The 17,585-nt window shown below is 31.9% G+C and overlaps 1 protein-coding gene across 1 annotated transcript; it reads left to right on the forward strand.

Annotated features, from left to right (window-relative positions):
• Positions 1–543: 543 nt before the first annotated feature.
• Positions 544–2,461, forward strand: LOC114280364 (uncharacterized). The gene is made up of 4 exons (XM_082885847.1): positions 544–553; positions 1,047–1,340; positions 1,510–2,131; positions 2,239–2,461. Exons 1-4 carry the CDS (start codon positions 544–546, stop codon positions 2,459–2,461), a joined length of 1,149 nt encoding a protein of 382 aa, XP_082741973.1.
• Positions 2,462–17,585: the final 15,124 nt, after the last annotated feature.

Genomic DNA, 17,585 nt, shown 5'->3' on the forward strand with positions numbered 1-17,585 from the left:
GTCTCTCGCTCTCCCTTTCGATCTCTCTAGACACAATTTTTGTTGTTTTTTTTTTTTCAAAGTATACTCTGTAACCTGTTTTGGCCCCATTTGATATCATATATATATATATATATTAGCTTTTATATTTATAAAAAATTTTATTATTATTAAAAGAATTAAAATAAGCTGTAAATGTGTTTGGTTATGAAAAAAGTTGAACCTATTTGGCTAAATAAATTTTCACTTCTTTTTTTTTGGGTGCAAAAAATATCAAAAATGTCCTAAAAAGTTATAATTAAATAAGTTACGGTTGTTACAATTGCAACTAAACACCATAAATCAATTTCTTATAAGCAAATAAATAAATAAATAAATGAACTTTGTAAATTTTCCACCCCTTAATTTGAATTGCATTATGGTTGTTACGGGTAATACTATATTGTTAAAATTGCTGAAATTTAATTGAATTGATAATTTTTTTTCTTTTTTTATGTTTATGCCAAAAGATAACTACATTAATGTTTTGTTTTATTTGTTCACCAAATTTATAAATTTTAGGAAATGAGTTCAGGTACTGGATGTTTAGGTTCAACAAGTGGTACGCCAATGGAAAAAGATGATCATGTTCCTCTTTGGTGTTATGTTACAAAACTAGAAAAAATGGGAGAAAGAGGTGGTAATACCAAGTTTAACTGTAATTACTATCAAAATGAGTACAAGGGGTCATACTTAGGGTCAAGGCACATTTTTTAAAACTTTCTGGCAATGGGATTAGAGTGTGCCCCAAAGTGACTCTGCAACACCTTGCTGAAATGCAAAGGAAAATTGAAGAAGCCGAGAAGAGGTTAAAGATGGTTATGCCTAAAAAAGTTCCTTTACCACCTTCCACTTGCCAATCTACTTCAACAAGTTCAAGGCCTTTAGATATTGGAGAATTTAAGATTGAGGGGTATAAGCCAAGAAAAAAAAAAAGGCTACTGGAACTTCTACTCTAGAAAAGGCATTCAACCCAGTTATTCGGGAACTATTGCATTCTGAGATTACTCGCATGTTTTATTTAGCAGGGTTACCTTTTCATTTATCAAGGAACCCATATTATGTTAGTGCTTTTCAATTTACTGCCAACAATCCAATTTCTGGTTATGTACCACCTGGTTATAACTTATTAAGGACTACATTGCTTCAAAAGGAAAGAGCTAATGCAGAGAGGTTGTTGGAGCCAACTAGAGCATTATGGAAGGAAAGGAGGTTGAGTATTGTTTCAGATAGATGGGTTGATTCTCAAAGAAGGCCCCTTATTAATTTTATGGGAGTATCAGAAGCTGGGGCAGTGTTCTTGAAAGCTGTTAATTGTGGAGGTGAGCGCAAAGATAAGTTTTTTTATTTCCAACTTAATTAGTCAAGCAATTGAAGAAGTTGGACATCAGAATGTCATTCAAGTCATTACAGATAATGCTTCCGTGTGTAGTACAACTGGTTTACTCATTGAAAGTAAGTACCTGAATATCTTTTGGACACCATGTGCAGTTCACATACTGAATCTTGCTCTTAAGAATATTTGTGCTCTAAAGGAAACGAGGGGTATTGCTTTTGCTTATGATAAATGTCACTGGATCACACTTTGTGTTGATGATATGATGTTTATCAAAAACTTCATCATGAACCATTCCATGCGGCTAGCTATTTTCAATGAATTCGTACCCTTGAAGTTGCTTGCCGTTGCGAACACACGTTTTGCATCTGTCATTGTCATGCTCAAAAGGTTTAAACTTATAAAGTGTGGCCTTCAATCAATGGTTATTAGTGACCAGTGGGTTTCTTACAAAGAAGATGATGTTGGGAAAGCAACATCTGTGAAGGAAAAATTATTGAATGATGTGTGGTGGAATAAGATTGATTACATTTTGTCTTTTACATTGCCTATCTATGAGATACTTAGGTTTTGTGACAGTGACAAACCATGCATTCACTTAGTCTATGGAATGTGGGACACCATGATTGAAAAGGTGAAGGCAAGCATCTTTAGGCATGAAGGGAAGCTAGATCATGAGGAATCAATCTTTTATTCCGTTGTGCACAATATACTAGTTGAGAAGTGGGCCAAAAGTAACACTCCTCTTCATTGCCTTGCACATTCTTCGAATCCGAGGTAATAACTTAATTGATACTCTTACTAATTAGATTTCTTTGTTGACATTTGTCATTTAATATGAATAACATAATTTAGTTTTGAAACTTTCTAATGTTGTAATCTAGGTATTATAGTTCAACGTGGCTCAATGAAAATCCCAATCGTGTCCCTCCTCATAAGGATAAAGGAATATTAAGTATGAGAAACAAGTGCTTCAAGAAATACTTACCAAATTTAGAGGAGAGAAGGGTTGTAAATGTGGAATATGCCAAGTTTTCAGGAGGTTCGGATATGCTTGGAGATTTTGACTCAAAGATTGATAGAGGAGTATTGGATCCACTTAATTAGTGGTTTTCACATGGGTCTCCTGCTCCTATGCTTCAATCTTTAGCATTAAAATTGTTTGGCCAGCCATGTTCCTCATCATGCTGTGAAAGAAATTGGAGCACCTACTCCTTTATTCACTCCATGAAAAGAAACAAAATGACGCCACAATGTGCTGAAGATTTGGTTTTTGTACACAACAATCTTCGTCTCCTATCAAGGAGAAGTGGACAGTGCATTGAAGGAGAAACCAAGTTATGGGATGTTGGTGGAGATGCTTTTGATTCATTAGAGGGTGCAGGCTTACTTGAAATTGCAAGTCTTTCTCCTGATGAACCAGATATGGAAGCTGTGATGTTCACTGATGGAGAGGAACGAGTTGAAGTTATTGACCTTGAAGGCTCTTAGCTTTATAGAAATCTTTCTTTTTTTATCAAGTTATCTTTTGCTTTAAGTTTTATTGTTATGTATGCTACATTACTAAAAATTGTTGAAGTTTTATTTTTATGTATGCTATATTACTAAAAATTATAAAAATAATATTTTTTATGAACGTATACTCGCCGTACCCGTATCCTAGTTTTTCAAATTTTGTCGTATCACCGTATCCGTATCATATCGTACCCATATCCTGTATCTGTATCCGTGATGGTAATGATCGTCTGCAATGTCTCCATTTTCTCCGTTTATACTACTTGATAAAATATTTATAAAAAAAAAATAATAATTGTGAAAATTCAAGCATGTTGTGAGTAGCTTAGTTTTATTTTATTGAGGATTTAGGTGATTGTTCAGACCTTGCCTGTCACGCCCCAAACCCACCCCTAAAAGTTTGGACATGAACACTTTAGAAACGGATAGATAATACGATATATACAACATATGGGGCATGAACGGAAGCATTTAATAACATAAAATAATATAAATTAACATCCATCGAGCTCACACCTATACGTCAGGATCTCAATGTGCCATTCAACAGTTCCCCATACGATAGAAAAATATACAAGAAGCAGATATTTGCATTCACACAATAACATATATGGGCATATATACAAAACTAGCCCCACACGTGGGCATACAGCAAAAATATTGGTAAAGGGAATTATACACGACTAATTACATTAGACAAAAGATTAAGGACCAAACTAGGGGTCATTGAGGGAACCCCACAAAATGCATAAGCTTCTCCACATGGCTTGACCAAGAAGGGGTGACCAAAGCTGAACTAAGATCGACCTTCAGGTTGATTGCCTACAGAAACAGACATAACACAAGGTGAGCAAGGCTCAGTGAATAATAGCACTCAAACAATTTAATGATTACACTTGAATTGTAATATTTATAACGTATATAAGTGCAGAGGTCATATAATTACTCTTATCTTGTAAACATTTTCAAAATGGCCTTGGGCCCAATTTTCATACAGAGAGGCTTCAAGCCCAGTATTATGCAGAACGGCCTCAGGCCCAATAGATTCAACAGATTGGCCTTAGGCCCAGATATTAACAGATTGGCCTCTGGCCCAGATATTAACAGATTGGCCTCTGGCCCACAGATAATACAGAATGGCCTCCGGCCCAGTACTAGCAAAATATAATAATCCCTAATTCATAAGAATACCATTACACAATAGTGCACATAAATTTCCTATGGTTTATTACAAGTCGACTTAGTTGTCTTGCGTATAACAGAATAATAATAATAACTATTAACAGAAGGCACATGCATCATTACAGTACAATTAATAGGGATAGAACAATTCATATCATGACGGCCTCTGGTCCATCATTGACAAAACAGAATGATGCCAGATACGCAAAGATATCATTGTTTCATAATGCACATACGTTCCATTTGTTCATTAGAATCAATATAGTTAACTTGCAGATAACAGAACGTTAATATTAACTATTAACAGTAAGCAAAATGTACTACTATAGTACTATTACTCACAGTGATTGGCTTCCGGTAGTAATGGGACGATGTCCTCGTCTCGACCTACAAACACAATGCACAACACATAATATGAGATTATAACCGATCCTTTACTTATTCTGTTTGATCAATTAATCACTTAGCCATGGTGGTTCTAAACTCATTCGTCCTCCTTAGGTTATAATCTATGTCTCAGAAGATAGGAGGAATTGGTAGGAAAAAAGTTCAGACGAGGAAATAGTACAAATTCGGTAACCAGAAAGTGAACAGCTCCCACTAATTTGGGCATATCTATTTTTGTACTTAGAATTTGGGAGTGATACCACTGCCATTGGAAACTAGACTTACAGGGCTTGATTTTAGGCTCAAGAATCAGTCAAAAAGGAGTCTGGATGCAAAAGATATGCCTATTTGAAGTTACCCAATACATGCTGAAACAGGGATGGCCGCTCATGCGCCCACTTTGGCTGCTCGTGCGGTGACTGGGCCGCTCGAGCGGTGGGTTAAGTAGAATGCAATGGTCTGTTTTTTTCATGATCCGCTCGTGCGGTGCCCGTGGCCGTTCGTGCGGTCTGGGCAAAAACAGACAGCCCGAAAATTCATCAAAGTGTGAGTTTGCAAACTCAAATTCAAACCAAGATCTCATGTAATCTTTCTTTAAAACATGATGAACCAACATATTTCAAGGGTTATTCAAGCTTAATTGCATCAACTTGTTTTGATTCCAAAATCAAAATATTAACTTCCATGAATTCAACAAGATCAAGCATCTAAATACATAAACAAGATCAAGCATGTAAAATGAAGGAATATAAGGTAATTCATCTCCATGAAACTCAATTTAACTCAAATGGTCAAAATGATACAACTTCTTTACCATTAATTCAATTACAAACCCTAGCCATATATATATATATATATAAAGAGAACCTTATTCATGTCCAAATAGGGAATTATTGGAGATGGATTAAACTTAACTTGAGCTCAAATCTCTACAACCCTCTCAATTTTTCCCAATCCTTCTTCTTGATGAACATCCCCTCTTCCTCTCAAACTCTCTTCTTCTCAACTCTCTCTCTCAGGATATATTTTGAGTTAAGGTTACCAAGTCAAATGTTAAAGAACATGGATATATATATATATATATATATATAAGGTGAATAAAGACGAAATCCAATCAGTTTAATCATTCCAAATCAAAATTTCACAGAAAATCATATTATGACCTAAAAATCATGCTGATCTCAAATATAAAATCAATTTCAGATTATTAAGCTTCTATGGCTTTCAATTTATGGCCCAAACATCACAATTGCAATAGATACTCCTCTTATTAGACAGATATGAATCTCTAATCATAAGATTCACTCATTTTAACTTAATTTCACATGGAATTTCACAACAAGCCCCCCAAATGCACAGACTAAAGGACTAAAAGCATACCAGAAAACATGTACGAGGGTCGGGTTATTACATTGCCTGTGAGTGAAGACATCCCAGTTGCTAAGGCTCTTACCATCTTTAAGAAAAGTACCTTCAATCTGATGAGACAATGATATGAACAAGTCTTTAGACGATGCCACAAAAACAGGAGAGAATTAAGAGTCAAAATGACTTACTTGATATGAAGAACTGATTGTTCCAAAGAAAAATCCATTTGGGAATTGAGATCCTATGAAGCACGGATACTTCGAAATGGCCCCCATACGCGTGTCAGATATGTATCGGATATAGATACGCGTCCGATACAACGGGATACGTATCAGATACGGCAAATAAGTATCCTATTTTTTTAAAAAAAAAATTGAATTTCGGATATGTTTGTTTGGGATACGCGAGGATACTTCAGAGATACGCTCGTGATACTTTCGGGATACGACAGGGCGAAAAAATAATTTTTAAAACTTATAATATGGGTCAAACTATAAAATAACAAAAGTTACGTAAAATAAAACAAAAAAAACAACAAACCAAGCCCTAGGTTCATCACGAACAGCAGCAGCAAAGGAGGAGGAGGAGTCATCTCTCTAGACAGCAGTGTCGTCGATCAGGTTCGCGAATAGTAGTGTCGTCGATCAGGTTTGTCCCTCTCCTTCTCCCTCTCGCTCGATCTCACTCACTCTCTTTCTCTCGCTCTCGCTCGATCTCTCCCTCTCCCTCTCCCTCTCCTTCTATTGTCTCGTCTTGCTCTTCCTTTCTTTCAATCTCCTGTTTAATACACATTTTTTCTTTTTTAAAAAAAAAGAAAATACTCTTTATTCTTTAAGATCTATAAAATGAAATCAATATTAAATTTGAGATTATAGGGGAAATTTTTTCTCAATTTCTCAAGTAAAATTTACAAATTCTGAAAACTATGGAAAAAAAATCAAATAAATTATAATTTACAATTGCAACTAAAAAAATCAAGTGATAAATTAATTTCTCATTTTATTTGTTCATACATATTTAAGGATTTCAATTATGCTATAAAAAAAAAACCCCACATAATGTAGTCCAAAAAAACCCACATTGTCTTCTTTGGGCCAAAATACCTAAAAAATCAAATAAATTATAATTTACAATTGCAACTAAACACCATAAATTAATTTCTTATAAGCAAATAAATAAATAAATAAACTTATTAATAAATAAATGAACTTTGTAAATTCTCCCCCCCCGGCCTAATTTGAATTGCATTATGGTTGTTATGTATGTGGGTGCTATATTGTTGGAATTGCTGAAATTTAATTGAATTGCTGATTTATTTTATTTTTTTTGTTCATGCCAAAAGACAACTAAAAATTATAAAAATAATATTTTTTATGAACATATCACTGCCATACCCATATCCTAGTTTTTCAAATTTTGTCGTATCGCCGTATCCATATTCGTATTATATCGTACCCATATCCCGTATCCGTATCCATACTTCCTAGTTGAGATCTTTTTATGTCTTCTTCATCTTCTTTTTCATTGAAGTTTCTAGATAAAGAATGGGAAGTGAAAAAACAGAGAAAGAGATGAAAGCAGAGAGAGAACTGAGAACCGTTCACTTTCATTTTGGCTACAACTTTTTTTTGGTAACGCAAATTACATCTTTGTTGGTACCATTTATTAATCCAAAAATGCTAGAAATCTTAAAAGTTCTATCAAAAATTTTATTAAATGCCTTACATAAGTATAAGACCCATATGGGATCCACATTGTGTGATCTCACACTCATGTGAGACATTTAGTATAACTTTTTAGTAGAATTTTTAGGATCTCTTACATTACTCTTATTAACTGCATGGAATTTTTTATTTTAAATTTAAAAAAAAAAAATTGGTTGTCTTTTTGCTCTGAAACATTCATTATATATCGAGATTGTTACACTTTGAGATTTTTAATTATTTGAAAATTTAGTATTTTAAGGCTGAAAGATTGAACAAATTGAAACAAAAGATTTTGGCCATAGAGAGATCTCATGATTAACACGTGCAAAACATATCTTTTAGGGTTCGTTTGGATGTGGGTTGGTTTTTTTTAACTTCTTAACTATTATAACTTGGTGGTTAAAATTTTTTGTTTGTGATGGACTTTTTAATTTTTTTTACTTTTGTGAGAGAAAAAATTATAATGATTATGGGATGAATGTGATATTTTGTCTTATTAGGCTAAAAAGCTTATTTTATTTTTTTATGACTATTTTAACCAAAGAGGGTGGATCTTTTTCTTCCCACCCGGGTGTGGAAGCATAAGAAAGTGAAGTAATTTGTATTGTCGAATTATTGTCTAGTTTGATTTTTTTTGCATATTTGTTTAAATACTTACATATATGGGAATAATTGAAAGAAATATGAAAACTAATTTTTTATTTGAATAATATTCGCCTTGAAAATTATGAGTGATTATTTTATTTTATGATTCAAATCAGTTAAATTATTTGCTTTGTATAATAGAATAAAACAAGAGTAATTAAAATTAAATTAAACTACATATTCAAAACTTATACATAAAAAAATAATATTAGGTGATTCAAATTTCACCATCTCACATGCCTAAAATTATTTTAATATTTAAAAAAACAAGTTTTGAAGACCGTTGCAAATCTTTAAATTTATTGTTTGAAAATAAATGGGACCAGAGTATTACTGTTCACAACTTAAATACTAGTCTAAATTATTTACATTATTATTATTTTATTGAAATATTTTATGTGTACGCTATTTGATTTAATAACATTTCTCATTAAAAATGTGACAAGTGGAGCGTGTGCTCTCTCCACCATGAATTAAAGGAGTCATATAATTAAGGTTATGGGCTGTTTTGGCAACATGTTAAAAAAGTGAATAGTTAATTTTTAATTTATTTTGAATCATATTATTTTTTATATAATATAGTAAAAAAAATTTAAAAAGTTAAAAAATTAACTTTTAATCATCTTCCCAAAACACTCTTATATAAACAAAAAGTTGCAAAATGATGTTTGTCTTTTTAGGGTGTCGGCAAATAATTCTAGAAAAATGATTGAGAGCTCTAATAAAGGAGCTTTAATGAGCTCTAATGGGAGTGAATCCTACTGTGATGTGATGTTTTAGCCATCTTTTTATTTATTTTATATTTTTTTATTCTCTGCCACATTATTAGAGTTCAATTAAAACTCCAAAATTAAAGAGATATCATTTCTCATAATTGTAATATTTTATCATAGTACAACAGTGTGTTTTTGAGAGAGTATGAGCCCAACATTTAAATTCAACTCAGATTATGGATAAAAAAAATGCAAATCCTCTTGTTTGTGTATCAATCTGTTGGCACCATAAATAAATAATTTTATTATTAGTCATTATCTATATAATTGCAAGACATGTAATACTCCCTTACTTATTTGGAGGTTATGAGAAGTTATGAATTGTTAAATACATGTGAAAAGATGATGAAGGACAAAGTAGAGAATATAGAGCATGAATTGGAGGTTAAAAGAAATTATGGAGATATAGAGATGAAGTGAAAGATCATGGAATGTGAAGTGCGAGAGATGGAATGATATGGTAGTTATTATGTAATTTTTTCCTACAAATGTTTGCCTATAAATAGTCATTCATGGCTACATTGTAGAAGACATCCAACTCAAATCAAAGATAATTGATGAAGGACAAAGTGGAGAACATATGGAACATGAATTGGAAGTTAAAGGAAGCTATGGAGTCTTTTGCGAAGCAAAAAAAGTCAGCTTTTAGTTTTTTCCCATTTTGAGTCACATCACCTCTCACATTTTTTACTTACAAAAAGACAAAGTAGACTAAAAAAGTTAAAAAGTCAATTTTTTACAAACTTCCAAAACACCAAGAAATGAAGTGGAAGATCATGGAGTGTGAAGTGTGAGAGATGGAAAGATATAGTAGTTATTCGGTAGTTTGTTCCTACAAATGTTTGCCTATAAATAACCATTCATAACTACAGTGTAGAAGACATCCAATTCAAATCAAAGATAATTGATTTCTATTCTTTTTTATTATTTATATTTCTTTGTCATTTATATTTCCTATATTTTATTTTCAACACTTCCTTTTCGAAATATAAGAGTATGGGTAATTTTATGCACTTCCTTTTCGAAACATAGGAGTATAGGTAAATTAATGATTCGTTTGATTGTTCACTCAATTATCCCGATTGTTCACTCCATCATCTTCCTCTGTCTTCCTCCTTCTTCTTTTAATTTTTATTTTCTCTACAATTGACAATTTTGAAATCCTCTTCATTGAGGTAAAAGAACCGTTTACACAATCGTTTGAAAATTGGCCTAAATTTAATCTGTAAGTATTTTTCAATCCTTTTTAACATGCTCACATTTATGATATTTTCCTTCATAGGAAAAATAAGCCAACACTATCAATGTGAAACACCTTGCCTAACCTTGCAAAGCTATAAGTAAACATTTTTTTTTTTCTATTCTCATGCATCCCATGTAAACATGATCAATAGTTTGGGTATAACCAACAAAGGATTGGTTCAGTAGATAAGACCTCGGAATCCCTCGCTCAAGGCTTGTATTCGAGTTTTTATAGCCCCTTGTTGGGAGTTAAACATACTTTTTAGCGCCTAGAGTATGCAAGGGCCTAAGCTTTGGCCCCGACGTAGGTGCGATGGGGTTCCTTACAAATATGATGTAAGGATTCCCTGCAAATATGATATAGGTGCTAAGGGACAATACTCTATGGTGGATATGTTGGAGTAACCTATCTACATATCACTTTTATGAATCAAAAAAAAAAAAAAATTAAAAAATAGTTTGGTATCAATTTTGGATCAGGTTTTAAATCAATGGCCTAGTGATGAGTTTTACTGATGTGACATGATACTCATATTTGTTAGGTAATTAAGGGATAAAGAGACCTGATCAAAAAATAAAAATAAAAAAATAAGAGATAGAGATAATTTACTTAATGTATGTTACAATATTTCATTTAAGTAAATAAATGATCCCCTAAACGCACAAATGGACGAAATGTTTCACATTTCCAAATAACTTAATAGATGCTTGTTGTATAAAAATGTGTTTTTTGTGTTTGCATATTTTCCTTCCTCTAATTTGACACCTAAAATACGTGGAAACAATAGTGATATTTGGTGCAGCTTATAATGATATTTATAACTTTTATAATTTGAGAGTTTGTGTTAGAATATTTTGTGCAATTTGTGCTTATAATTTATGAGACACAAATAGTTTAAACAAGTTTAAAAAAAAAATTTATTATCTACAAGTTAGAAAATAAGTGCCTTTAGCTTGAATTTATGATTATCAACTTACAACTAAAGTAGAAATTGCATCAAACAGACCCAAAAAAACAATTGGAAAAGAATATGGTACACATCTCTTAAAAGATATATATTGTATGCACCTTATAATTAAAGAGGAAAATAATATAATTTCATACTTTCTGAGTTATAACTAAGAAAAAATCATAACCAAATAACAAATGAGCTATAATCAAAGATCTCATGAATCATAATTAAAATAAAGTCATAACTAAATAAAAAAAATTAGTTATAACTAAATAAAAAAATAATATAACTTAGAGATGCATATGATAATAGTGTGTATTATAAAATTTCTCAAGACAATTACACTTTGGACCAGGGATACAGTTACTCTGGCAAAACAATCCCAAAAATGGGGCTCGTAACGAGGATCTGTTAGAAAGATACATTGCCGCTGAATTTAGCAAATGTAAATCATTTTGGGCTTTTAGCTACCTGTAAAATGGGTCCTTAAAAGCCCATGGACTCGGCGTATAATTTACACAGGAAAGGCATTTTTTATGGCTACACTAAGAAAAAAGCAAGCCCTACCTTACAAATCTCGAATGTATTCTGAATTTCCGAATGAGAATCGTGTAGTTAAGATTGAATTTATATAATATGAAATTTATATATAGAATAAATCTGAACCGTAAAATGATTATTTTGAATAATTTTTAAATAATTAATTCTAAATTTGTAATATTACTACTACACCAATATCAATTACCAAATTAGACAAAACACGTGAACCAAGCACATCTAAATAGTACACCACCTGTCAAAAATCATACACGGTACTAACCAAAGTACCCAAAAAATGGTTCATAATGAAGTCATACGTTCTGCATATAAAAGACCACATTCAAATTGTCGTTTGGTGTACTACAACAACCCATAAAATCCATCCCTAGGAATGGCAACGGGGCGAGGCGGGGCCGGGGATCACCCTCCCCGTCCCCGATCGCCGAACTTCCCCCTGTCCCCGGCCCCGATCCCCGACAGGGATCCCACTACCGCCCCCACCCCCGCCCCTAACGGGGATCGGGTTTCCCCGACCCCGAAAATCCCCGACCATTAACAACCCACTTCAGCTCAAATACAACATCATCAATCAACAGATCTTCAAAGGAAATTAACTCCAGAAAAATAAAAAATAATAAATAATAAAAAAACGAGAGGAGGAAGAGGAGTTGATCTTCACCAACAAATAAAAAAAAATAAAACAGATCTTCATCAACAAAAAAAAAAAAAGCTCTCTGAGAGAGATCTGAGTAGAAAAAGAGAACTTAGCAAACATCATCAACATCACACACACACACTACACAGAGATCTGAGAAGAGAGGTCTCGGACGAGAAGGAGAAAAAAAAAACATATAATATAATATATCATCAATGTCGGAGGAGGAGATCTGAGAAAAAAAAAACATCATCAACGGCATCGTTGTCGGAGGTCTCGGACGAGAAAGAGGTAGCCCTCGTCGTCGTCGTCGGAGGCTATCTGCTATTGATCTTCATCACAGGATCTACACAGGAGAGAGAGAGAGGGAGAGAGGCTGAGACTCTAAGAGGAGTGTGATGTGAGTGAAAGAGTGTGAGAGGGCTTAAACAACTAATATAATATATATATATATATTATAATATAACTATACGGGGATACAGTCGGGGAACAGCCGGGTCGGGGCCGGGGTTGAGGAACCTATCCCCGTCCCCGGCCCAAAAATTATCGGGGATTTAATTTTTAATACCATCCCCGGTCTTATGGGGATAATTTTCGGGGAAAAACCGTTCCAATCGGGGTCGGGGGATCGGGTCCCCATCGGGCCGGGTTTAAATTGCCATCCCTATCCATCCCTACATAGCAAAGTATCAAAATATATATAGAAAGTTCTATGATAACAACCTCGTTTTGTATACCATACGCGTTAGTCATGATTTTTATAATATTTAATTATGATTTATTTTGCTATTATTTGTAATTCAATATGATATTGATTATGTTATTATTTTAATTATAATTCAAAAGAACTTTGGTTATATGTTATGCGTGTTTGGTTTTGACTTTTTTTATTTTTTATTTTTTTTATTTATAATTAAAAATGATCTATTTATAATATTTGTGGTAGTCAACATTGCAGATGTCTTAACTTATATATGCATGTCGAAGAATTAAAAACATAACATTTATATTTCGCTTAGGTCTTATTTGAGAATTGATTATTTTAATTAATTTTTTGATTTTTTATATAAAAAAATATGTAAATGTAGGGAGAGTAATTACTTCTAATCTAACTAGAAACATTACTTTACATCTTCTATAAATAGACAACAAGTAATGAGATGACTTCCCTCATTACTTCTTCTCTCTAACAATCCTCACCACACCTGAGTAATTACCTTTAACTAATAAAACTAATAAATCTGTTGCAAATATAATGAAATAACTTCTCTCGTTATTTCTAACTAACTCTCTAATATATATGATTTAAATTTATTTTAAATATAAATTTTATCATATAAGAGTCAAATAATTATTTTTTTATATTTATTATTGGTTTTTATCATTAATTTTATATAAAAAAAAAAAAAAACATATTTCAGACTCCTAAATTTTTTGCCCCCATAATTTGACCTATAATATGTAGCATAGTGAATGTTAATTTTTAATTTATCACACACTTAATCATATAAATCTCAAATCCTTCATCATTATATGTGAATTTAAAATTTAAAATGATGAATTACTAACATTATTCAAATAATTAAATTCTTGATCCACCTAATAATGTTTTTCACTCAAGTGGCATTGAAAGGTTAATTATGACAAGGAAAAAAAAAAAACACAATCAAATTTTATTCATATATAAAATTTATTAAAAAATATAATAAAAATAATATGACACTGATACTGTTATAAATATAAATTATTTTTTATGGATACATAATTTTAAAGTAAAAATTTCCATTAAGCCCTATCATTAGAAAAAAACCAGAAGGAAGGAATGCCTCTTATCACTCTTGCTTTCAAAACCGCCCCATGCCTGTCCAGGTGCCTTGCATCTCCATTTCTATCTCTATATCTACATCTATATTTCTATCTCTAAGCTTTCGTTTGGGATGTGAATTGACTTTTTAGTTTTTGATTTTTTGGCTATTCTAACCTGTAGTTAAAAAGTCTCGTTTGGGATAAGTTTTTTAGTTTTTTTGACTTTTGTGAGAAAAAAAAAATGAAATGATTATAGTTTGAATGTCATATTTTGTCTTATTACCTATTTTGTATTTTTACGGCTATTTTAGCCCAAACATAGCATGCCAAACGAAGCCTAAATCTATCTATCTATCTATCTATCTCTATGTATACTTTTATAATGAGGGGAAATTCTATTACTAAATTTGGGAACTCAGATTTTTCTCGGTGGGTGGTTGTGTGGTGGAGATTAAATTTGTATAATATATAGTTCATATGTAGAATAAATCTGAATCATAAGATGATAATTTTAGATAATTTTTGGATAAATAAAATTGGGTTTGTAGTATTACTGAAATTCTACTCATTGCCCTATAATAAAAAGTAAGGGTGGTCATGGATTGGATTTATGCAGTTTGCTGTTCGGTTTTGACCTGCCCTCATCTATGCAATTTGGAAAAAAGTCAACTCGCAACCGCCCGCAGTGTGGTTTGTGTGGATAGGGTTCGCAGATGTGCGGGCAATTGCGGGTGGTTTGCGGTTTGTACTTTTTTCTTTAACAGTTTATGAAGAACAGATTCAATTAATCAAACAAAGATTTAATTTTAGATTCAATTTCAATTAATCTAACAATCTAACAGATTTAATTTCAGATTAAATTAAAATTCAATAACAGATTCAATTAATCAAACAATGTTCCATACATGTCTATGAAGAACAGCAACAAATTCAATTTCAGATTCAATTAAACAGATTCTGTCAAAAATTCAATAAAAGATTCAATTAATCAAACAAGGATTAATATCATCATCAAACACATATATCAATAACAGATTCAATTAATCAAACTAAGATTAATATCATCATCAAACACAAATATCAACAACAGATTCAAAGATCAACAAGGATTTTGTTTATAATCCTTGAAAATTTCAAAGTTGAAGAGACACGATTAACCAACTGCATTAAAAAGAGAAAGGAACAGTGGGTACAATAAGATCAGCTTCCCAAATACAAAGGTCATATGGGGCAAAAACAAAATAAAAATCAATCTATACAATTGGATTTACCATCTATCTATTCTTTCTCAAATGAAACATTTTTATGCTTGTCTACAACACTACGCGTACATGTGATGTCAACATTCACCATTTTCTTCTCTTATGCTTCATGGTGAGGTTTAAATGGGTGAGGCCTAAAAGCTCAACTTTTTTATACCATGTTTGAATCTTAAATTTATCACAAAAAAAAAAAAAAAAACACAAAAATACAAAATGGAAAAATGGCCCAATAAACAGGATAACCACTTAGGAGGGAGTCAACATAAGTGTAGAGTTTGAATATCATTTTTCTAAATTCAAAAAAAAAAATTATATTTGATTCCTAGAAGACAACCAACCAGTTGAGACCCAAAAAAAAAGTTGAATCTCATCTGTAAATTCTTCTTCTGATAGAGTTCTCTCTCCTTTGAATCTGTTGTGCATCTTGCGGAGAGAGAGAGAGAGAGAGAGAGAGAGAGAGAGACGCTAAGCTGAGAGTTCCTGAAGAGAGAAAGTCGATCTTGCGAAGGTTGATCGATGGGTGAAAAAAGAGAAAGTGAGAGAAGATCTTGCGAAGGTGGATTAGTCAATCGGTGGATTAGGATCTTGCGAATGTGGATCAGTCGATCAGTGAGAGTTGCCAGAAAGACAGAGAGAAGGTCAATCGGTGAGTGAGAGAAGATGGAAGAACAAGAGAGATGGCAGGAAAATGAGTGAGAGAAGAGAGCTAGGGATTAGGATTAGGGTTTGGTTTGTTTGGGTAGCACAACCAAAAATAAGATACAGATCTAGATGAACGGTCCAGGTATTTTCTATAAATAAATAAATAAATAATTATTCTAAGTGTGGGCAGGTTGTGATAGGTGCGGGTCAAACCCACAACCCGAATAATTTTTATATTCCAAACCGCACCTGTCCCTATTATGGTTGCGAAACCGCCCACATGTGGGCGGTTTGTGTGGGTCGAATAACCCGCTGCCCAGCCCTAATAAAAAGCCTTCTCTTCGTGTTTGTCTCATATTTTAAATTTTTCCAAAATATCTTTATATTAATTTTATTCTATCTATCTATGTCAGTGTTTATATCTCATATTTTGAATTTTTTCAAAATATTTTTATATGATCATATGCGCAAGTATTATGTGTACCACCATTTCTAGTACTATTTTAAAGGGAAGGCTTAAGATGGTGTTTATGTCCCATATTTTGGAAAGTTATATTTTGAATTCAACTATACAATTTACAATCTTATTTTCAAAATACCCATATATCAGTTATTTTATAATCTTATTTTCTAAAACTGCTTCTAGTATTATTGAAAATTAAATGCATCTTATTATATATTTTTGTGATGTATCATGGTTCAAAAATAAATTTTATGTTTTGTAATGTATTTTTATAATGTATTATCGATAAAAATAAAATATACATTTTGTGATAACTCGGATTCAAGAGTTTTGGTATAATAAATAAGGAAATTTAGTTAAAACTCTTCCATTAGACTCTTATTTGGTGAAAAGAACATCTCAATTTATTTTTATTCATAAATCTCCTAAGAAGAAAACACAAAATTAAGGACAAAGTAAATATATTACTATCAAATAGAGTAATTATCAAACAGAGTAACATGTTACTATTTACATCAATTTCAACGGTAATATATTTTTTTTTATAAAGAATTTCATAATCAACATAGATCTTATTTGACAGATCTTAATGAGAGAATTCTAAAAATATTAATTTTATTAAAAACCGACATCTACATCAAAAGTTATATTATTTTAAAATTTAATATTTTGATCATATTGATATTTGTTAAACTTTTCAAGAAAAACTTTTGGAAAATGTTATAGACCTCAAATAATCTATTTAAATTTTTATCAAAACTCTTATATGTGTGTGGGTCCTACACCTATGTAAAATCTTTGATAGATTATTTGAGATCCTTAACATAACTCAAAACTTTTTGTACTGTGGGACTCACACAATGTGGGTCTCATATAGATCCCACATTCATGTAAAATATTTAATAAAATTTTTAAAATCTCTAGTATTTTTATAAAATTTTATTAAATTTTTTACCAAATCTCCTTAATAAATAACACTGACAATTAATAAATAGCTCAATTAACAAAACTTACCTTCGTCTTAGTACAGAAAATTTTTACCAGTTGAAAAACATTTTTTGTTCCCTTCAAGGCTTCAACCCCACCACCACC

This window comes from Camellia sinensis, chromosome 8 (assembly GCF_055761805.1).
Source record: "Camellia sinensis isolate YWXY chromosome 8, ASM5576180v1, whole genome shotgun sequence".
Classification (NCBI taxonomy): Eukaryota; Viridiplantae; Streptophyta; class Magnoliopsida; order Ericales; family Theaceae; genus Camellia; species Camellia sinensis.

Bases quoted from the DNA above. Each gene is read 5' to 3' on its own strand.
- LOC114280364 (XM_082885847.1), top strand. The intron at 1,341-1,509 runs GTGAGCGCAAAG...CACCATGTGCAG, and splicing joins GAAAGCTGTTAATTGTGGAG to TTCACATACTGAATCTTGCT. The intron at 2,132-2,238 runs GTAATAACTTAA...GTTGTAATCTAG, and splicing joins GCACATTCTTCGAATCCGAG to GTATTATAGTTCAACGTGGC.